Here is a 23,943-nt window from a genome sequence, read left to right on the forward strand (position 1 = left end):
ATGTGGAAACAATGTTAATTCAACCAGTCTGTGCCCAGGGGGATGCAGCATGCAATACAAATTGTCTTGATCGTTTGAAGAAGTAACTTCGTTAATCACACGCCAGGCCTGGTATTCATAGATGACTTTGAAAAGGCTTTTGTCACACCCTGATCTGTTTCACCTGGCTTGGTGATTGTTTCCACCCACCTTCAGGTGTCACCTGTTTTCCCCATTAGTCCCGTGTATTTATCCCTGTGTTTCCTGTCTCTCTGTGCCAGTTTGTCTTGTTTTGCCAAGTCAACCAGTGTTTCTCCTAGCTCCTATTTTTCCCAGTATCTGTTTTTTCTAGCCCTCCTGGTTTTGACCCTTGCCTGTCCTGATGCCGAATCCGCCTGCTTGACCACTCTGCCTGTTCTGACCTCGAGCTTGCCTATCCCGTTGTACTGTTTGGACTCGGACCTGTTCACTGAACCCCTGCCTGTCCTGACCTCGAGCCTGCCTATGCCCTGGTACTGTTTCGATTCTTACCTGGTTTATGAACTCTCGCCTATCCCCAACCTGCCTTTTGCCTACCCCTTTTGGTGTAATAAATATCGGAGCTCAACCATCTGCCTCCTGTGTCTGCATTTGGGTCTCGCCTTGTGCCCTTATAGCTTTTGATAAAGTAAGACTGGAATTTTTATATACAGCGCATTCTGAACGTTTTTAGACCCCTTGACTTCCACATTTTGTAACATTCAGCCTTATTCTAAAATGGATTAAATACCATTTTTTCCTCATCAATCTACATACAATACCCCATAATGACAAAGCGAAATCAGGTTTAGACAATTTTGCAAATACATTTTTTAAATAAATAAAAATACATTATTACATAAATATTTAGATCCTTTGCTATGAGACTCAAAATTGAGCTCAGGTGCATCCTGTTTCCATTGATCATCCTTGAGATCTTTCTACAACTTGATTGGAGTACACCTGTGGTAAATTCAATTGATTGGACATGATTTGGAAAAGGCACACACCTGTCTCTATACTGTAGGGTCCCACAGTTGACAGTGCATGTCAAAGCAAAAACCAAGCCATGTGGTCGAACGAATTGTCCGTAGAGCTCCGAGACAGGGTACCAAAATATAATATAAGGTCCCACAGTTGACAGTGCATGTCAGAGCAATTGTCCGTAGAGCTCCGAGACATGATTGTGTCGAGGCACAGATCTGGGGAAGAGTACCAACACATTTCTGCAGCATTGGAGGTCCACAGGAATGCAGTGGCCTCCATCATTCTTAAATGGAAGACGTTTGGCACCATCAAGACAATTCCTAGAGCTGGACGCCCGGCTAAACTGAGCAATCGGGGGGGATTCTTGGTCAGGGAGGTGACCAACAACCTGATGGTCAGTCTGACAAAGCTCCAGAGTTCCTCTGTGGAGATGGGAGAACCTTCCAGAAGGACAACCATCTCTGCACAACTCCACCAATAAGCACTTTATGGTAGTGGCAAGATGGAAGCCACTCTACAGTAAAAGGCACCTGACAGCCCGCTTGAAGTTTGCCAAAAGACACTTAAAGGACTCTGACCATGAGAAACAGGTTTGATGAAACCAAGATTAAACTCTTTGGCCTTAACTATTTGACATGCCAAGCGTCACGTCTGGAGGAATCCTGGCACCATCCCTACGGTGAAGCATGGTGGTGGAAGCATCATGCTGTGGCTTTGGAACAAGTCTCTAAATGTCCTTGAGTGGCCCAGCCAGAGCCCGGACTTGAACTCGATCGAACAACTCTGAAGAGACCTGAAAATAGCTGTGCAGCGACGCTCCCCATCCAACCTGACAGAGCTTGAGAGGATCTGCGAGAAGAATGGGAGAAACTCCTCAAACAGTACCCGCAAAACACCAGTCTCAATGTCAACAGTGTAGAGGTGACTCTCCAGGATGCTTGTCTTCTAGGCAGAGTTGGGGAAAAAAGCCATATCTCAGACAAGCCAATCTAAAGAAAAGATTAAGATGGGCAAAAGAACACAGACACTGGACAGAGGAACTCTGCCTGGAAGCCCAGCATCCTGAATTCGGCTCTCCACTGTTGATGTTGAGACTGGTGTTTTGCGGGTACTATTTAATGAAGCTGACAGTTGAGGACTTGTGAGGTGTCTGTTTCTCAAACTAGACACTAATGTACTCTCTCTTGCTCAGTTGTGCACCGGGGCCTCTCACTCCTCTTTCTATTCTGGATAGAGACAGTTTGCGCTGTTCTGTGAAGGGTGTAGTACACAGCGTTGCACGAGATCTACAGTTTCTTGGCAATTTCTCGCATGGAATAGCCTTCATTTCTCAGAACAAGAATAGACTGACGAGTTTCAGAAGAAATTTCTTTGTTTCTGTCCATTTTGAGACTGTAATCGAACCCACAAATGCTGATGCTCCAGATACTCAACTAGTCTAAAGAAGGCCAGTTTTATTGCTTCTTTAATCAGAACAGTTTTCAGCTGTGCTAACATAATTGCAAAAGGATTTTCTAATGATCAATTAGCCTTTTAAAATGATAAACTTGGATTAGCTACTGTAACACAATGTGCCATTGGAACACAGGAGTGATGGTTGCTGATAATGGGCCTCTGTATGCCTTTGTAGATAATCCATGAAAAGAAAATCAGATGTTTCCAGCTACAATAGTCATTTACAACATTAAACATGTCTACACTGTATTTCTGATCCATTTGATGTTATTTTAATGGTCAAAAAGTGTGCTTTTCTTTAAAAAACAAGGGCATTTCTTAGTGACCCCAAACTTTTGAACGGTTGTGTATTTATACAGTACCATTCAAAAGTTTGGACACACCTACTCATTCCAGGGTTTTTCTTTATTTTATTCTACATTATAGAATAATACTGAAGACATCAAAACTATGAAATAACACCTATGGAATCATGTAGTAACCAAAAAGTGTTCTACAAATTCTACAAAGTAGCCACCCTTTGCCTTGAAGACAGCTTATAACACTCTTTGCATTCTCTCAACCAGCTTCACCTGAAATGCATTTTTCCCCCACATATGCTGAGCACTTGTTGGCTGCTTTTCCTTCACTTTGCGATCCAACTCATCCCAAACCATCTCAATTGGGTTGAGGTCAGGTAATTGTGGAGGCCAGGTCATTTGAGGCAGCGCTCCATCACTCTCATTCTTTGTCAAATAGCCCTTACGCAGCCTGTAGGTGTGTTTTGTGTCATTGTCCTGTTGAAAAACAAATGATAGTCCCATTAAGTGCAAACCAGATGGGATGGCGTATCGCTGCAGAATGTTGTGGTAAAAATGCTGGTTAAGAGTGCCTTGAATTCTAAATAAATGACTGCCAGTGTCACCAGCAAAGCACCCCCACACCATCACAACTCCTCCTCAATGCTTCACAGTGGGAACCACACATGCGGAGATCATCTGTTCACCTACTCTGTGTCTCACAAAGACACGGCGGTTGGAACCAAAAATCTCAAATTTTGACTCATCAGATCAAAGGACAGATTTCCACCAGTCTAATGTCCATTGCTCTGGTTTCTTGCCCAAGCAAGTCTCTTCTTCTTGGTGTCCTTTAGTAGTGGTTTCTTTGCAGGAACTCGATTGTGAAGGCCTGATTCACACAGTCTCCTCTGAACAGTTGATGTTGAGATATGTCTACTTGAACTCTTTGAAACATTTATTTGGGCTGCTATTTCTGAGGCTGGTAACTCTAATGAACTTATCCTCTGCAGCAGAGGTAACTCTGTGTCTTCCTTTCCTGTGGCGATCCTCATGAGAGCCAGTTTCATCATAGCGCTTGATGGTTTTTGGGACTGCATTTGAAGAAACTTTCAAAGTTCTTAAAATGTTCCGTATTGACTGACCTTTTTGTCTTAAAGTAATGATGGACTGTTGTTTCTTTTTGCTTATTTGAGCTGTTCTTGCCATAATATGGACTTGGTCTTTTACCAAATAGGGCTATCTTCTGTATACCACCCCTACCTTGTCACAACACAACTGATTGGCTCAAATGCATTAAGAAGGAAAGAAATTCCACAAATTAACTTTTAACAAGGCAAACCTGTTAATTGAAATGCATTCCAAGTGACTACATCATGAAGCTGGATGAGAGAATGCCAAGAGTGTGCAAAGCTGTCATCAAGGCAAAGGGTGGCTACTTTGAAGAGTCTGACATACTGTATATTCCATATGTGTTATTTCATAGTTTTGATCTCTTCACTATTATTCTACAATGTAGAAAATAGTAAAAATAAAGAAAAACCCTGGAATGAGTAGGTGTGTCCAAACTTTTAATTGTTAATGTATACAGTTGAAGTCAGAAGTTTATACATACACTTAAGTTGGTCATTAAAACTTGTTTTTCAACCACTCCACACATTTCTTGTTAACAACTATAGTTTTGGCAAGTCGGATAGGACATTACTTTGTGCATGACACAAGTAATTTTTCCAACAATTGTTTACAGACAGATTATTTCACTTATAATTCACTGTATTACAATTCCAGTGGGTCAGAAGTTTACATACACTAAGTTGACTGTTCCTTTAAACAGCTTGGAAAATTCCAGAAAATGATGTCATGGCTTTAGAAGCTTCTGATAGGCTAATTGACATAATTTGAGTCAATTGGAGGTGTACATTTGGATGTATTTCAAGGCCTACCTTCAAACTCAGTGCCTCTTTGCTTGACATCATGGGAAAATCAGAAGATATCAGCCAAGACCTCAGAAAAAGAATTGTAGACCTCCACAAGTCTGGTTCATCCTTGGGAGCAATGTCCAAATGCCTGAGGGTACCACGTTCATCTGTACAAACAATAGTATGCAAGTATAAACACCATGGGACCACACAACCGTCATACCGCTCAGGAAGGAGACGCGTTCTGTCTCCTAGAGATTAACGTACTTTGGTGCGAAAAGTGCAAATCAATCCCAGAACAACAGCAAAGGACCTTGTGAAGATGCTGGAGGAAACAGGTACAAAAGTATCTATATCCACAGTACAACAAGTCCTGTATCAAACCAGTGCTCCAAAACCGCCATCAAAAGCCAGACTACGGTTTGCAACTGCACATGGGGAGAAAGATCGTACTTTTTGGAGAAATGTCATCTGGTCTGATGAAACAAAAAAATAACTGTTTGGCCATAATGACCATCGTTATGTTTGGAGGAAAAAGGGGGAGGCTTGCAAGCCGAAGAACACCATCCCAACCGTGAAGCACGGGGGTGGCAGCATCATTTTGTGGGGGTGCTTTGCTGCAGGAGGGACTGGTGCACTTCACAAAATACATAGCATCATGAGGAAAGAAAATTATGTGGATATATTGAAGGAACATTTCAAGACATCAGTCAGGAAGTTAAAGCTTGGTCGCAAATGGGTCTTCCAAATGGACAATGACCCCAAGCATACTTCCAAAGGTTTGGCAAAATGGCTTAAGGACAACAAAGTCAAGGTATTGGAGTGGCCATCACAAAGCCCTGACCTCAATCCTGTAGAAAATTTGTGGGCGGAACTGAAAAAGCGTGTGCGAGCAAGGAGGCCTACAAACCTGACTCAGTTACACCAGCTCTGTCAGGAGGAATGGGCCAAAATTCACCCAACTTGTTGTGGGATGCTTGTGGAAGGCTACGTGAAACGTTTGACTCAAGTTAAGCAATTTAAAGGCAATGCTACCAAATACTAATTGAGTGTATGTAACCTTCTGACCCACTGGGAATGTGGAAATGGAAATAAAAGCTGAAATCAATAATTCTCTCCACTATTATTCTGACATTTCGCTTTCTTAAAATAAAGTGGTGATCCTAACTGACCTAAGACAGGGAATTTTTACTGAAATTAAATGTCAGGAATTGTGAAAAACTGAGTTTAAATGTATTTATCTAAGGTATATGTAAACTTCCGACTTCAACTGTATATATTTGATATATTTACAAAATATATATGGGGGATTGGAAATGATGCAGACAATTACATTGATGGAAGCCACAATCTATCTGCAATATTAAAGCTGATCCACCCTCTAAACAAATAACAATAATTAATAATCACATGCTGTCAACAGCATCAACATTTAAGAGTTGTATTCCAACTTGTCATGAGCGCCCATTTTAAACAGTTGTATTTGTTATGTTCTCAATGTATCCCTTTTGAATTATTGTTTTGTGTTCTTTTTTACTCACCTTATATGCCCTATGGGAGACACCATACCTGCTTGCGTTAAACAGTATTTATGTTAGCTCGAACATGAGGAGAGATGTAGCTAGTACACCCAAGCAGTTTATAAAGAATTTAGCTAGTCTTGTTCGTCTACATAACAGTATTCTCTCATGAAATCGGAGTTCCTGAAGTTTCCCAGCCTTAGGCCAGTTGGAATGTGAATATACAGTATATAGGTGGTTTAAATGATTAGGCTAACTTTCCTACTCACCTTCTGAAAGTTGATGGTGCCTAATTCTTGACAATCCATTATTTTACTACTAACAACGATTGAGTTTGCAAAATTACTTTACCTAATTGATTTTGGTAGCTAGCATCAGACTACAACATTAGAGTTACAAACACTTAATAACAATAATTTGGACAATAGCTTCCAAAAACATATTACAAAGAAGAAAAAATCTTGCTACCTAGCCATAAAATAAATACATTTAAACTTACCCACCATGACAGCTAACAGCTGGGCTTCTTTGGTGGACATTGCCCAAGTGGTAACGTGGTTAAGCACGTCGTGATTGACAGAGAACACGGCCCATGTGAGCTGTCACCAACTAACCAGTGTAGAGTATACTGGTCTTTGAAAACCTCATGTGATCTATTAGAAGAAACAGGTCCCACCACCAAGAACTCCTGCTCTCTCTCCATGCTTGCAAATTACTGTTTGCACGTGGTAGGGCGCTAAAGCAGTGCCGAAAGTCTGAGCGCGCAAAATTGATATGCACATTTTTCCATGTTCACAACTCATCAGTTACATGTTCGAGAATGTATTTACAACTACAGATTATTCTTTCATGTTCACAACTTATCCTCAAGTACAGAAAACGTGATTGGCAGACGTGATCAACAGAGATGGTACCTGGATAGTACACGAGTTTTGATTGGTTTACTGTTAAGTACTTGGCAGAGTTTGCCTGTCCAGCTAGCGAACATAAAAGCAAGTATTTTTAAAAACATTTTCCATAACAAATGGAAATGTATTCAGAAGAAAGAAATATACACAGTATGTAAAAACCAGCTCCTCCCTCACCAGAGATCGATCAAATCGAAAACTAAAGCAGATACGATGCTTCGGCCCATTACCTACTTTAAATATCTGTACCAAACTATTTTTGCTCTCCCTTGGCTACCTCAAATGTTTTCATAGCCATTACCTGCGGTCACCCTGGAAACCCAACAAATGGTCGAACTAACTGCAGCGAGTTCAACCTGAACGATGTGGTAAACTTCACCTGCAGCAAAGGATATCTGTTGCATGGTGCCTCAAGAGCCCAGTGCAGGATGAATGGACAGTGGAGCAACCCTCTTCCAGTCTGTAGAGGTAAGACACAGTAACAAATACATTCAAATGAATCACCTCTTAGGGCAACATACAGTAAATCCATTGTTTTTATAAAAATTGCTCAAGCTTAGTAAATCTGGTTGGGAATCATTGATGAACAGCAATACTGAAACCTTGTCTCTGATTTTCAAGCAAATTTAAGTTAGGACAGACTGGATCACTCACTAACACTCAACACCTCTTGAAAAGCCATTCTGGTGACTATGACATAACTTTTGTTTTTATTGTCCCTCTGAAAAATAACATTCTATCCCAGGGTTAGGTTTTCAAAAGACTGAAGCGGGTTTTCCTCTAACTTTTTACCTGGGCTTTGCTTCTTTCATATTTAATTTGATCCTGACAAACTCCACAGTACCTGCCGGTGACATGCATACCCATGACATGATGCTGCCGCAATGCTTGAAAATACTACCGACTGTATATCAATTTAATTTGTGGGTAAAGTGCATTCTTTATTTTGTATTACTAGTCTGTGCATGTCAATGTCTGTGCATTCATCTTACCCATTAGGTGATTTCCTGTTCCAGTGAGGCGATTTCAAATTCTAATGTAAAGCAACAAACCATATTACATTACAGCATATTTTCTGACACAAAGTAGGTGCATGTAGGCCAATTCATTAATCTGGTTATGTGCTTAAGGAATGGTAAAATTGACTTTAAAAGTTATCCAGGACATCTTGTGCTGTGACTTTGACCTGGTTTCAACTATTTTCCAATTTACAGGTCAAAAAATGATGGATTTTGGTTTCTATCCCCTCTTTGGAATCAATGAAGAATAAAACAAGTGTAGTGGTAGTGTGACAGAATTTGCCCAATTTATGTAAAAATCCCCTGGATTAATTTTCACTTTCAGATTATATATATCACTATCAGATTAAACGTTCTCTGAAGACCAAATGCTTAAGTCAATAATCACATTAATTTGTATGGAAAGAATAGTTCTGCATGTTGAAAAAGTCAGGTACAACTAGGGGAAAAAAAGTCACATTTGTAAAGAAAATATCCTCATACACCTGCCACAACAATGGTCAGTCACTTCCTCACTCAATCTGTTGAGTGTTCTTATAGTATGTCAGTGTGCTCACTGCTACTGACATGGTTCTATTTCATTTTGTAAGCCAATCTGCACTTCCACACTTTCACAGAGGGTTCCTGTAGTATAGCCTTCCAACAATCACCTCAAGAGGGTTACCCCAATAAGGGTTTCTATTATAGGCAAGGAACACGCCAAAAAATCTAATTTTATTAGTCACATGCGCCGAATACAACAGGTGTAGACCTTACAGTGAAATGCTTACTTACGAGCCCCTAACCAACAATGCAGTTAAAAATAAATAAATAACAGGAACAGGTAATTAAAGAGCAGCAGTAAAATAACAATAGCGAGACTATATACAGGGGGGGTACTGGTACAGAGTCAATGTGCGAGCGCACCGGTTAGTTGAGGTAATTGAGGTAATATGTACAGTGGGGCAAAAAAGTATTTAGTCAGCCACCAATTGTGCAAGTTCTCCCACTTAAAAAGATGAGAGAGGCCTGTAATTTTCATCATAGGTACACTTCAACTATGACAGACAAAATGAGAAACAAAAATCCAGAAAATCACATTGTAGGATTTTTAATGAATTTATTTGCAAATTATGGTGGAAAATAAGTATTTGGTCACCTACAAACAAGCAAGATTTCTGGCTCTCACAGACCTGTAACTTCTTCTTTAAGAGGCTCCTCTGTCCTCCACTCGTTACCTGTATTGTGATGTACAGTGATGTACAGTGATGTACCCTCTGTAGTGCCTTGCGGTCACAGTTTTCATACCAGGCAGTGATGCAACCAGTCAGGATGCTCCCGATGGTGCAGCTGTAGAACATTTTGAGGATCTGAGGACCCGTGCCAAATCTTTTCAGTCTCCTGAGGGGGAATGCTTGGACCATGTTAGTTTGTTGTTGATGTGGACACCAAGGAACTTGAAGCTCTCAACCTGCTCCACTACAGTCCCATTGAAAAGAATGGGGGCGTGCTCGGTCCTCTTGTTCCTGTAGTCCACAATCATCTCCTTTGTCTTGATCACGTTGAGGTAGAGGTTGTTGTCCTGGCACCACACGGCCATGTCTCTGACCTCCTCCCTATAGGCTGTCTCGTCATTATCGGTGATCAGGCCTACCACTGTTGTGTCATCAGCAAAGCTAATGATGGTGTTGGAGTCGTGCCTGGCCGTGCAGTCATGAGTGAACAGGGAGTACAGGATGGGACTGAGCACGCACCGCTGAGGGGCCCCTGTGTTGAAGATCAGCATGGCGGATGTGTTGTTACCTACCTTTACCACATGGGGCGGCCCGTCAGGAAGTCCAGGATCCAGTTGCAGAGGGAGGTGTTTAGTCCCAGGGTCCTTAGCTTATTGATGAGTTTTGAGGGCACTATGGTGTTGAATGCTGAGCTGTAGTCAATTAATAGCATTGTCACATAGGTGTTCCTTTTGTCCAGGTGGGAAAGCGCAGTGTGGAGTGCAGTAGAGATTGCATCATCTGTGGATCTGTTAGGGCGCTTTGCAAATTGGTGTGGGTCTAGGGTTTCTGGGTTAAGGGTGTTGATGTGACCCATGACCAGCCTTTCAAAGCACTTCAAAGCTACAGACGTGAGTGCTACGGGTCGGTAGTCATTTTTGCAGGTTACCTTAGTGTTTTTGGGCACAGGGACTATGGTAGTCCGCTTAAAACATGTTGGTATTACAGACTCGGACAGGGAGAGGTTTAAAATGTCAGTGAAGACACTTTGGCCAGTTGGTCAGCGTGTTCACTGAGTATATGTCCTGGTAATCTCTCTGGCCCTGAGGCCTTGTGAATGTTGACCTGATTAAAGGTCTTACTCACATTGGCTGCGGAGAGCGTGATCACATAGTTTTCCGAAACAGCTGGTGCTCTCATGCATGTTTCAGTGTTATTTGCCTCGAAGCGAGCATCGCAGTTGTTTAACTCAGCTGGTAGGCTTGTGTCACTGGGCAGCTCTCGGCTGTGCTTCCCTTTGTAGTCTGTAGTGGTTTGCTGGCCCTGCCACATCCGACGAGCGTCAGAGCCGGTGTAGTACGATTCGATCTTGGTCCTGTATTGACCCTTTGCCTGTTTGATGGTTCGTCAGAGGGCATAGCGGGATTTCTAATGAGCTTCTGGGTTAGAGTCCTGCTCCTTGAAAGCGGCAGCTCTAGCCTTTAGCTCAGTGCGGATGTTACCTGTAATCCATGGCTTCTGGTTGGTGTATGTACATACGGATTCTGTGGGGACGACGTCATCGATGCACTTATTGATGAAGCCAATGACTGATGTGGTGTAGTCCTCAATGCCATAGGAAGAATCCTGGAACATATTCCAGTCTGTGCTAGCAAAACAGTCCTGTAGCTTAGCATCTGCTTCATCTGACCAATTTTTTATTAATCTAGTCACTGGTGCGTCCTGCTTTACTTTTTGCTTGTAATCAAGAATCAGGAGGATAGAACTTTGGTCAGATTTGTCAAATGGAGGGTGAGGGAGAGCTTTGTATGCGTCTCTGTGTGTGGAGTAAAGGTGGTCAGAGTTTTTTTCCCTCTGGTTGCACATTTAACATGCTGATAGAAATTTGGTAAGACGGATTTAAGTTTCCCTGCATTAATGTCCCCAGCCACTAGGAGCGCCTCCTCTGGGTGAGCATGTTCCTGTTTGCTAATGGCGGAATACAGCTCATTGAGTGCAGTCTTAGTGCCAGCATTAGTCTGTGGGGATATGTAGATAGCTACGAAAAATACAGATAAACTCTCTAGGAAGATAGTGCGGTCTGCAGCTTATCATGAGATACTCTACCTCAGGTGAGCAAAACCTTGAGACTTCCGTGCACCAGCTGTTGTTTACATATATGCATAGTCCGTAACCCCTTGTCTTACCAGACGCCACTGTTCTTTCCTGCTGATACAGCGTATCAGCCAGCTGTATGTTGATCATGACGTTGTTCAGCCACGACTCCGTGAATCATAAGATATTACAGTTTTGAATGTCCCGTTGGTAGTTTAATCTTCGACGTAGGTCATGGATTATATTTTCCAAAGATTGCACGTTCGCTAGCAGAATGGAAGGCAGTGGGGGTTTATTCGATCACCCACGAATTCTCAGATGGCAGCCCGCCCTCTGGCCCTTTTTTCTCCGCCTTCTCTTCACGCAAATGACGGGGATCTGTGCCTGTTCCCGGGAAAGCAGTAAATCATTCAGGTCGGGCTCGTCGGAATCGTTAAAGGAAAAAAAGAATTCTGCCAGTTCGTGGTGAGTAATCGCAGTTCCGATGTCCAGAAGTTATTTTCGGTCATAAGAGACGGTAGTAGCAACATTATGTACAAAATAATTTAAAAATTAAGTTACAAACAACGCAAAGAAACAAACAAAAACACACTTGGATAGGAACACGTAAAACGTCAGCCTTCTCCGGTGCCGTTTTAGGAATAAGAGTTTTTGGCTCCTGCCAATAGCAGGTGCTAATTATCAATTGTTTTATATTTTTTTCCTCCCTCTTTTCCCTAGGGCTTAATTGACTGCCCGAGCATTGCCAGCTGTCACTGAGGGAAAGCAATCTTTTTTGTTTCCCCTGGACATTACTTTAACTTTAGGCATTTTTTGTTGTTGATGGGCAATAGCTGAAAACAATGTTCAGCCAACTCTGAGGCAAGAGGTGCAACTTATTGTTACTGGGGCTTCCTGCCCTGATGGTTTTACATTTTGTGACAAGTGAATCTAAACTAAACTGAAACTGCATATCAACCCACATGAATGACATTGTTACACAGTTATTAGCTCAACTTTATGTCAAATGCTATTGACTGTAGAAACATGAGAGAAGCTTACACACTGTTTAAGTATATATTAAAAAGCATGAATGGGTTGATTGAAATGACTCAGAACTTGAACAATAACCCTGCTATTCAAGCTTTCTCATTGATTTCCCTTCTCTTCTCACTCTTGGTTTCACTGTCAGGCGTTAAGCATTCGGTTGATTTTATCTTGCAGTGGTAAACTGCTCCGATCCAGGCTTTGTGGAGAATGCCATTCGTCACCCGCAGCAGCGTTTCCCCGAGAGCTTCAACTATAGAACCAGTGTGATGTATCACTGCAAGAGGGCCTTCTATCTGCTCGGCTCATCACTTCTCACCTGTCAGTCAAACGGCCTCTGGGACAGATCACTTCCTAAGTGCCTTTGTGAGTAATATGCTAGGATTGTCTTGATCAGGGTACAAGAAGTGGCAGAGGTGGAATCTGGGTCCCACTTTGTGTGGTTAGTCACTGTTGGAGAATGATAGAAAGTGTGAAATGTACCATTCTAATAGTGGGGAGAATACGGGGATGGTGCAAGGGATTTGTGAAGAATTTATATTGTTAGTGTTTGAAAATAAAGAATATAGAAACATTATCTTTGCTGACAATGTCATATGTAGTGTTAATGTTTGTGATAAAAGGTGGGTAGTGAGAGTAGCAGGAGTGGTTAGTAGTAGTGGGAGTAGTAGTGGTGGTAGTAATAGTAGTAGTGGTGGTAGTAGTAGCAGCAGCAGGAGCGGGAGTAGTATGAGTAGTAGTATGAGTAGTAGTGGGAGTAGTAGTAGGTAAACAACTCAAATGTAATTGTGGTAGTAGCTAACACTGAAGGCACAAGAACAATGGCGTATATCCATGATCAACTCAGTATTCCTATCAACTGTCCTCTCTGAACCATTTCTCTCCATTTCCCCTGAAGCTATTTCCTGTGGTGATCCTGGCACACCACCCCAAGCTGTCATGTCAGGCAGGAAGTTCACCAACGGCGGCGTGCTCCATTATACCTGCAGCCAGGGCCGAGCGCTGATTGGGAACGCCACGCGCTACTGTCAGGAGGACGGGCGCTGGAGTGGGTCACCACCCTACTGCTCAGGTATTTCCATCAGCAGGGGCCTATCACTCTGCCAGCCAGGGGCGACCTGAAGGCTCTAATGGTGCACAGAAATACCACAGATCAACAGGTTTCAGGGATGTCAAACCGAGCTAGAAAAGCTATGGATTTCTGTGGGTTTTTCATGTGTGGTAGCTAGAGATGTAAGATGCAAGCACTCTGGGTAGAGCCTTGGTAGCCTTTCATGTTAGTTAAAAGGGAGGGGTGAAAGCCTATTTCCATCTCAGAAAACAGGCTAGAGTGACTGATATGAGCTGCCTATGGGACTGCTGTGGTGAGGGATGGCTGGTTGTTTGAATGTTGGATATTTTCTCTCTCCCTCACGAGGTGGTAGTTCCGGGGAGTGCGGTGACCCTGGAATCCCACCTCACGGCTCCAGGCTAGGGGAGAAGTTCCAGCTGAAGAGCCTGCTGCGATTCACCTGTGATGCCGGTTTTTCCCTGAGTGGCTTACCTGAAAGGACCTGCCTCCACAATGGCTCCTGGAGTGGCACCCAGCCAGTCTGTGAAGGTGAGACCCCTGCCATATATAATAAACTACTATACCTGTAGATACGTTATCCACTGTGACAATGACTCCCTTGACTGGGAATGAGCATAATCTGGGCATCATTGAGGGCTGATAAGGCAGTGTCATGGTTCGCCTTGTCGGACTGTTTTAATGATCAGTTCTATTGCAAAAAGGAAATATTTTAGATTGTATGGCATTGCACAAATAATTGTTTTCCCAATGTATTGCTATTTAATTGGAAAATCAATGACGAGAACATTGCATGTCTGTGCATGTGCAATGCAGGGATTTTTTCATAATTATGATAAACAGTAGAACTATTTAAGCATGATATATTATAATAACAGTTAAACCGGCTATTTGACAGATTTACTGGTTGCTATAAATGCAACATTTTCCTACTCACTTGTCTGAATTTAGGACTCATTGATGTATGCAAGGGTTAGGAGTCCTAGACAGACAACCCGCCACCGGTAATGTAGTGTACGATAATACATTGCTTTAATGCACATTTTCATAAAGGATTGCTCCACCCAGCACCTATTATAGTCTGCAATTACCTTAATGCTCAGACATTTTGGGAGGAATTCAAAAGAGGAGAACCCAGGGTTATTTCTGACACTGTTTAATTCATCGGTTGAAAAATGAAGAGGGAACCTTGAGTGAAGCCAGGAGGGATGCTTATTGGCACTTTTATATGAAGTATAAAATACCTACACACATTATGTACAAAGGTATGCAAATGTGGGTGTACTGAATATCTAAGCTGATCAGGGTTGGGGTCAATTCATAAAGTAAACTAAATTCAAATTCCAAATGTTCCTCATTGAAAAGTTTTGAAGATAATTGGAATTTCAATGTACTCCCTGAATTTAAATAGAATTGATCTATATTTCTAAAAAAATCTTAAATGAAGAACTTCTTAAACTATGTCTCATCGGCCAACAACATTGATTGAGCTTTATATCTCTATAATCAAAGAATCAAATACAAAGAATTAGTAAAAATCTAATGAATTATGACCGTCATTATTATGTATGCTCAACATAACGCATATCGTAGCGTGCCTTAAGATTGTGGGTAATTATGGGGTCCTTGTTTTCAGGCTACGTTGTTTCTCATTCCTATGTATGTTTTGGTGTTGAGGTTGTTATGAATTCTTCAGCTCTTAGTTGCTCTGTTGTCTGGTTCTTATTTTAACCCAGTTATCATCAGTGTTGTCTGTTAGATGGGGTCGGATCCCCTATGCTAAGTGTTGGTTGACATTAGCATTTATTATTTTGCATTACCTAGTAGTTAATGTATCGCTTAGATAAAGATAAATTATTACCAGGGGTGTTTGACTATGCCATTTAGCCCCTAACCTTAAACATAATTCATGTAATACAGATATTTGTTTTGCCCATGTAAGCCTGAGTGGTTAATGGATTGTCTACTATCTGAAATCAGCATGGCACAACCTTCAAGGGGTATTTACCTTTCATCCAAGCTGAAGGAATTCCTCTCTGATACATCTGTCAGAGAACACTATATCTTTAAAAAAATGCCCTGGTGGATTACTCCGTCTCCTTCCACCTTTCCTTCCGTCCTTCATTCCTTCATTCGTCGTTTTTATTTTCATCTTTAGGTCAGTTTTTGTGCATTTCTATATTTCTAAGTGTATTATTAATCATAGTTATTCAGTCTTCACGACAATAGTACAAAGTACAAAGTGAGATAAGCCCGCAGATTGGTTACAGGAGATCAATAACGCTGCATTATTTAGAGGTCATTCATAATTGACGATGGTTTAACGGTTACTATAAGGGAGTTGAGACGGATCACTGCTTGGGTGATGCAAAGTGGATGGCGGCACACTATTTCTGTGATACAATAATGCTGTGCCCAGGTACTAAATGCAAATTCTCATGCACAGGGGGACCACAACACTGCTGTCACTTGGGAAATAATGACTTTGACGACCACCTAATTGGCAGCACCTGATATGCTTATCAACAAGGCTCAGCACCTGGACAAGGTTGCTGCTGCCCACTGGATGAATGGAGTGTGGAAGGGGTAGTGAGCTGTAGTGTGTTATTTAAACTACCTAACCTATTCCCTAACGGTTGGGAAATACATATGGCCACAGCAGTCTCCCTGAGGGACTTCATTAACTCTTTATTGGCTCCACTTATTCTCTATATAAAGTGTTTACTATCTTATGGGAAGCTGTACATGGGTATTTGCTTCCTTTAACCTACTGAGTATCCTGTTGCAGCCTTGAAGTGATATTATGTCTACACAGAGATAATGCTAAACATACTTACCAAGATGAATGATTAGCAGAGTTCACTGCTCTTAAATGCTCAGCTATTGGCTTTTCTATGACTTGAGCTAATGAGTATTCGCTCAATCAACCCTAATTGAGTCATAAATACTCAAAGCTTGCACTGTAGCATAAGCCCCATATATTCCCGCCGTAATCAAAAGCATTCACTGCATTTTGAGATCAGCATTTGTGTACATTTGCCATTCACTTTTACATGGGGGAAAGTGGAGAGCATATTTCCTCACAACGTATGTCACGCTTTGACTGATCCCTCTTTGATTAATGCCCTCTGAAGATTCCCATGCTGCTGGTTCTCCCCTTTTGTAAACAAAGATGAAACTGCTTAAGCGCTATTGAGAGTATTTAAGCAGACTGTGTGAGTGAAAGCTCTGAAAGCTCTATTCATGTGAGTCATGTGGTCATTTGTTGTCATATGTCCCCAATACCTCATTATTTATGGGATGGACTTGTTGCTCCCAATTAACTTAATTGGTTTTTAAAGACGTTATCTATCACTGTGTGTACACAGGCAGCCCAATTCTGATTCTCTTTTCAGTAATTGATCTTTTGACCAATTAGATCAGCTTTTAAAAATATTTGATGTGAAAAGATCTGATGTGATTGGTCAAAAGACCAATTAGTGGAATTAATATCAGAATTGGGCTGCCTGTGTAAATGCAGCCTTTGAGAGTGAGGATCCCATTTAATATATTGCCTTCTAAAATGCCACTCCAAGTCATTGACAAAGGCTGATACATTTCATTAAAAAGGTTTAACTAATTGGATCAAATCAATAAGTATTTGATTTTAATGTCTTGTTTCTGTTAGATTACAATTAAGTTGATCGGGTTGGTCAGCACCTGTAAAATATATTGTACTGAAGAACGATTGGACTTATTATGGGAGTAGATGAATTTCCTTTTATCCATAACCATAGTCAAGAGTATGACTTTCATGGTTGCAAGTGACTTTAACCCTTTAGACCCCAATATAACTCTAGAATACTGCTGTAGATTACTGAGAATTTTAAAGATAAAGCACATTTTCTCAAACATTTCAAACAAACAGACATAGCTCAAAAACAAAGATATAGCCCAAAAACAGAAATGACAATTACAAGTTAACTTAGTTTTAAAGAGCACAACCTCTTCTATAATATGACACCACATAGGCCTCACGAGTGGCGCAGCGGTCTAAGGCACTGCATTGCATTCCGTGGCCGCGAGTCCCATAGGACAGCGCACAATTGGCCCAGCGTCATCCGGGATAGGGGAGGGTTTGGTCGGTGGGGCTTCACTTGGCTCATCGTACTCTAGCGACTCCTTGTGGCGGGGCCGTGCGCCTGCAGGCCGGGTCCCTGCCGGCTGACCCCGGTCGCAGGTTGAATGGTGTTTTCTCTGACACATTGGTGCAGCTGGCTTCCGGGTTAAGCCGGGCGGGTGTTAAGGATCGAGGTTAGGTGGGTCATGTTTCGGAGGAATGCCTTCAGGAACCAGTGCCTGCCGTTTCTGAGAAGCGACCTTTGCAGCGTCCCCGACACAATGTACGCATTTATGATGACAATGCTGAGCATCCCCCAAAACACATACTCCCACCATTTTATGCCTGTGCGTCCAACATTGTAATAGTTCCTTAGTTGGTCAAGGTGGTCAACCCTGCCCATTTTATTGTTGTAATCCATTACAAGCTCTGGCACAGATATAAGTTCCTACCACATTTTAAATACAACTCCAAAACCCCTGCCACAAGGGTGAATGGTGGGACCTAGGGCAGACAATGGAAACGTAGGCTCCCCTCTCATGTGTGCTCTCCCTCTTCCCCTACCTCTTCCCCCCCCCCCCCCCCCCCCCCCTCTGGTTCTCCCCCTCCCTCTTCCTCCTCCTCTCCCTCTCTATGTTCCTCTCCCTCCACTCTCCTTTCACTCCTCTTCCTCTCTCCCTCTAATCTCCTCTCGCTCCACTTCACCCTCCACATCTCTATCCCTCCAATCATCTCTAACTCCTCTTCCTCCCTGCCTTTTGCTGCTTAGCCCTGGCTCTCCATATCACTTCCCTCGCTTTCATCGAGCTAGAGAAATAGAGTAACAGAGGGAGACCAGACAAGCAACAAATATGATACAATTGTGGTCAAGAACATAATCTCTCTCCCTCTCACACTGTCTCTCTTATCCTTTCTCTCTATTTCCTTTTCTCAACCATACAAATCACATAACTGCATTTGACACTAGCTAAGTAAGTGACAGTGAAAAAATATACTAAGAAATATACAGTGCATTCGGAAAGTATTCAGACCCCTTGACTTTTTCCACATATTGTTACGTTACAGCCTTATTCTAAAATTGATTAAATAACATTTTCCCTAATCAATCTACACACAATATCCCATAATGACAAAGCGAAAACAGGTTTTTAGATTTAAAAAAAACAGAAATACCTTATGTATATAAGTATTCAGACCCTTTGCTGTGAGACTCGAAATTGAGCTCAGGTGCATCCTGTTTCCATTGATCACCTGTGGTAAATTCAACTGATTGGACATGATTTTGAAAGGCACACACCTGTCTATATAAGGTCCCACAGTTAACAGTTCATGTCAGAGCAAAAACCAAGCCATGAGGTTGAAGGAATTGTCTGTAGAGCTCCGAGACAGCATTGTGTTGGGGCACAGATCTGGGGAAGGGTACCAAAAAATGCCTGCAGCATTGAAGGTCCCCAAGAACACAGTGGCCTCCATCATTCTTAAATGGAAGAAGTTTGGAACCACCAAGACTCTTTCTAGAGCTGGCGCCCGGCCAAACTGAGTAATTGGGGGAGAAGGACCTTGGTCAGGGTTCCTCTGTGGAGATGGTAGAACCTTCCAGAAGGAAAACCATCTTTGCAGCACTCCACCAATCAAGCCTTTATGGTAGAGTGGCCAGATGAAAGCCACTCCTCAGTAAAAGGCACATGACAGCTTGCTTGGAGTTTGCCAAAAGGCACCTAAAGGACTCAGACCATGAGAAACAAGATTTTCTGGTCTGAAGACACCAAGATTGAACTCTTTGTCCTGATTGCCAAGCATCACGTCTGGAAGAAACCTGGCACCATCCCTACGTTGAAACATGGTGGTGGCAGCATTATGCTGTGGGGATGTTTTTCAGCGGCAGGGACTGGAACACTAGTCAGGATCGAAGGAAAGATGAATGGAGCAAAGTACAGAGAGATCCTTGATGAAAACCTGCTCCAGAGCGCACGGGACCTCAGACTGTGCCTAAGGTTCACCTTCAAACAGGACAATGACCCTAAGCACACAACCCAGACAACGCAGGAGTGGCTTCGGGACAAGTCTCTGAATGTCCTTGAGTGGCCCAGCCAGAGCCTGGACTTGAGCTCGATCGTACATCTCTCGAGAGACCTGAAAATAGCTCTGAAGCGATGCTCCCCATCCAACCTGACAGAGCTTGAGAAGATCTGCAGAGAAGAATAGGAGAAACTCCCCAAATACAGGTGTACCAAGCTTGTTGCGTCATACCCAAGAAGACTAGAAGCGGTAATCGATGCCAAAGGTGCTTCAACAGAGTACTGAGTAAAGGGTCTGAATACTTACGTAAATGTGATATTTAAGTTTTTTTATACATTTTCAAAAATGTCTAAAAACTGTTTTTGCTTCATTATTATGGGGTACTGTAGCTAGGTCTCCCCGTCTCTCTTTTGCTTCTCCTTAATTTAGGAATAAATTAATTTGTTCAAAACTGTTCAACTATTGCCTTTTTTTCACTTTGAGTCAACTACTCATCACATTTTATGAACTGCAGTGCAAGCTTTTTGGTATTTGGTATTTTATCAGGATCCCCATTAGCTGTACTCTTCGTGGGGTCCACACAAAACATGAAACATTACATAATAGAGAACATTAATAGACAAGAACAGCTCAAGAACAGAACAACATAAAAACATTTTGTAAAGGCACACGTAGCCTACATATCAATGCATAGACGCAAATTATCTAGGTCAAATACGGGAGAGGCGTTGTGCCGTGAGGTGTTGCTTTAGCTGTTTTTTGAAACCAGGTTTGCTGTTTATTTTTAGCAATATGAGATTGAATGGAGTTCCATGCAATAATGGCTCTATATAATACTGTATGCTTTCTTGAATTTGTTCTGGATTTGGGGACTGTGAAAAAAACCCTGGAGGCATGTCCGGTGGGCTAAGTGTGTGTGTCAAAGCTGTGTGTAAGAGGACTATGCAAACAATTTGGGATTTTCAGCAAATGAATTTTTCTTAAAAAAATAAAAATAAGAAGTGATGCAGTCAGTCTCTCTTCTACTCTTAGCCAAGAGAGACTGGCATGCATAGTATTTATATCAGCCCACTGATTACAATGAAGAGCAAGACGTGCCGCTCTTTTCTGGGCCAGCTGCAGCTTAACTAGGTCTTTCCTTGCAGCACTGGACCACACGATTGGACAATAATCAAGATTAGACAAAACTAGAGCCTGCAGAACTTGCTTTTTGGAGTTTGGTGTCAAAAAAGCTATGTTTATTACGGACAGACCTCTCCCCATCTTTACAACCATTGAATCTATATGTTTTGACCATGACAGTTTACAATCTAAGGTAACGCCAAGTAATTTAGTCTCCTCAACTTGTTCAACAGCCACACCATTCATTACCAATTTCCAGATTCAGATTAATTCTAGAACTTAGGGAATGATTTGTACCAAATACAATGCTCTTAGTTTTAGAGATGTTCAGGACCAGTTTATTACTGGCCACCCATTCCAAAACAGACTGTAACTCTTTGTTAAGGGTTTCAGTGACTTCATTAGCTGTGGTTGCTGATGCGTATATGGTTGAATCATCAGCATGCATGGACACGCATGCCTTGTTTAAAAATATCGAAAAGAGAAGAGGGCCTAGAGAGTTGCCCTGCGGTACACCACACTTTGCATGTTTGACATTAGAGAAGCTTCCATTAAAGAGAACCTTTTGAGTTATATTAGATAGATAGCGCTGAATCCACAATATGGCAGAGGTTGAAAAACCATAACACATATGTTTTTTTAACAAAAGGTTATGGTCAATAATATCAAAGGCTGCACTCGAAATCAGTACAGCTTCCACAATCTTCAATTTCTTTCAACCAATCATCAGTCATTTGTGTCAGTGCAGTACATGCTGAGTGCCCTTCTCTATAAGCATGCTGAATTTCTTTTGTTAATTTGTTTACGGAGAAATAGCATTGTATTTGGTCGAACACAATTTTTTCCAACAGTTTGCTAAGAGCTGGCAATAAGGTTATAGGTCTGCTGTTAGAACCAGTAAAGGCCGCTTTATCACTCTTGGGTAGTGGAATTACTTTGGCTTCCCTCCAGGCCTGAGGACAAAGACTTTCCTCTAGGCTCAGATTAAATATATGACAGATAGGAGTGGCTATAGAGTCAGCTACCATCCTCAGTAGCTTTCCATCTAAGTTGTCAATGCCAGGAGGTTTGTCATTATTGATCGATAACAATCATTTTTCCACCTCTCCCACACTAACTTTACAAAATGCTTTTCTTTCATTCTTTTTTTTATGCATGAATACGATGACTCACTGTTCGTTGTTGGCATTTCCTGCCTAAGTTTTCCCACTTTGCCAATTAAGTAATCATTAAAATAATTGGCAACATCAAATGGTTTTGTGATGAATAAGCCATCTGATTCGATGAAAGTTTGAGTTGAATTTGTCCAAAGTTTTTATCCATCATTCTTTATATGATTGATCTTGGCTTCATAATACATTTTCTTCTTCTTTTTGTTGAGTTTAGTCACATAAGTCAGCCAGTCAGATGTGCAGCCAGATTTATTAGCCACTCCTTTTGCTCTATCTCTTTCAACCGTACAGTTTTTCAATTTCTCATCAATCCATGGACCCGTAACAGTTCTAACAGTCAGTTTCTTAACAGGTGCATGTTTATCAATAATTGGAAGAAGCAATTTCATAAACTCATCAAGTGCAGCGTCTGGATGCTCCTCATTAATCACATCAGACCAACAAATATTTTTAACATCATCCACATAAGAGTCACAACAAAATATTTTGTATCTCTCTTACACAATTTTAGGCCCAGCTGTAGAAACTGGCTTTCCTTGATATAGCCACTATATTGTGATCACTGCATCCAGTGGGTACGGATACAGCTTTAGAACTAAGGTTTACAGTATTAGTAAAAAAGTGATCGATACATGTGGATGGTCTTGTTCCTGTAGTGTTTGTAAACACCCTGGTAGGTTGATTAATAACCTGAACCAGATTACAGGCACTGATTACAGTAAGAAGCTTCCTCTTGAGCGGACAGCTTGATGAAAACCAGTCAATATTCAGGTCCCCAAGAAAGTAGATCTCTCTGTTAACATCACATACATTATCAAGCATTTCACACGTATTGTATAGATACTGACTGTTTGCACTTGGTGGACGATAGCAACACCCCAAAAGTCCAATGACAGCATACCCTGTTTCTGGTTGATGACAACAGCCACATGAATACGGCAACAGAGTGTTTGCAAGTTAATTTTGCGATATTGACACTGATATTATTGTTAGAAAAACAAGGTCGTTCGCGACCGCTATAGTAATTTAAGGAAAGGCAGTCGACGACCGCTATGGGTTCTAAAGCATTAATGATACAATTAATGTAGGGTTTATTTACCTTAAATTTATCTTAAAGTATTTTCCAAATATTTTTTTATGTTTATCTATTGATGTTTTTTCAGCGGTTTCCTGTGGGAATCCAGGTACGCCTGCCTACGGGAAGATTGTCTTCAGTGATGGAATACTGTTTTCAAGCTCCGTGGCATATGCTTGCTGGGAAGGATATAAGACTTCAGGCCTCACCACTCGCCACTGCACCACCAATGGCACCTGGACCGGCTCGGCCCCAGACTGCACAGGTACTGTACTCAGTGGCGATTTTAGCATGTAAATCTGTAAAATGTAAAAAATGTAAAATGTAAAAAAAAAAAAATGTTTTATGAAGGCCAGCAAAGCCTACACATCACATCACAACACAACACTAAACAATACATTTATTGCACTATAACGGTGATAAACAGTGCCCACAAACTGTAGGGCAGCAGAGTCCAAACAGCAGTCCCAACACCTTACCACTGCTACACCTGGCTATCAGCAGAGCCTTGTCTGGCAGCGAGCCTTGTCTGGCATTTACTACCCTTTAAAAAAATTATAGCTGATATGGCTGACTTGCTTAAACATATATGGTTTCTACTGACAATTGAGATGTACAAACTATGGCATAAAGGAACAACAAGCGGATAAGAGGCAATCCGTAATTTCGATTAAGACATTATTGAGCAAGCTAGGACGGCCGTAGTCGATATAACTATGTGTTCAGCACTTTTGAAATGTACAGCGACAGAATTCAGAACATGGGCCGTTCTTACAGTATTCTCCCTGTACAACAAGTCAGAAATTAGGCTATATAAAGGTGGCATGAAAAAGACAATGAAAGCTCTTACAATATTAAATTATTACATTTCTCTAAAACAGGCTATAGGCTACATGTGCACCATCATGTCAGAACAGTAGGCTAAGTTATGAGGGTGTAAAGGAACCAAATTATTAGGGTGAAGCACATGTGCTACTAACAGCTTACTACACAA

The 23,943-nt window shown here is 41.7% G+C and overlaps 1 protein-coding gene across 1 annotated transcript in view; it reads left to right on the forward strand.

Moving 5' to 3' along the window:
- Positions 1–23,943, forward strand: part of LOC120045932 (CUB and sushi domain-containing protein 1-like) — a 346,822-nt gene that overhangs the window by 310,290 nt on the left and 12,589 nt on the right. The window contains exons 54-58 of the mRNA XM_038990858.1: positions 7,356–7,529; positions 12,571–12,759; positions 13,292–13,465; positions 13,811–13,993; positions 23,038–23,214. Of these exons, the coding sequence (XP_038846786.1) occupies positions 7,356–7,529; positions 12,571–12,759; positions 13,292–13,465; positions 13,811–13,993; positions 23,038–23,214 (897 nt within the window). The remainder of the gene's footprint in view (positions 1–7,355; positions 7,530–12,570; positions 12,760–13,291; positions 13,466–13,810; positions 13,994–23,037; positions 23,215–23,943) is intronic.

This window comes from Salvelinus namaycush, chromosome 4, assembly GCF_016432855.1.
Source record: "Salvelinus namaycush isolate Seneca chromosome 4, SaNama_1.0, whole genome shotgun sequence".
In the NCBI taxonomy this organism is placed as follows: Eukaryota; Metazoa; Chordata; class Actinopteri; order Salmoniformes; family Salmonidae; genus Salvelinus; species Salvelinus namaycush.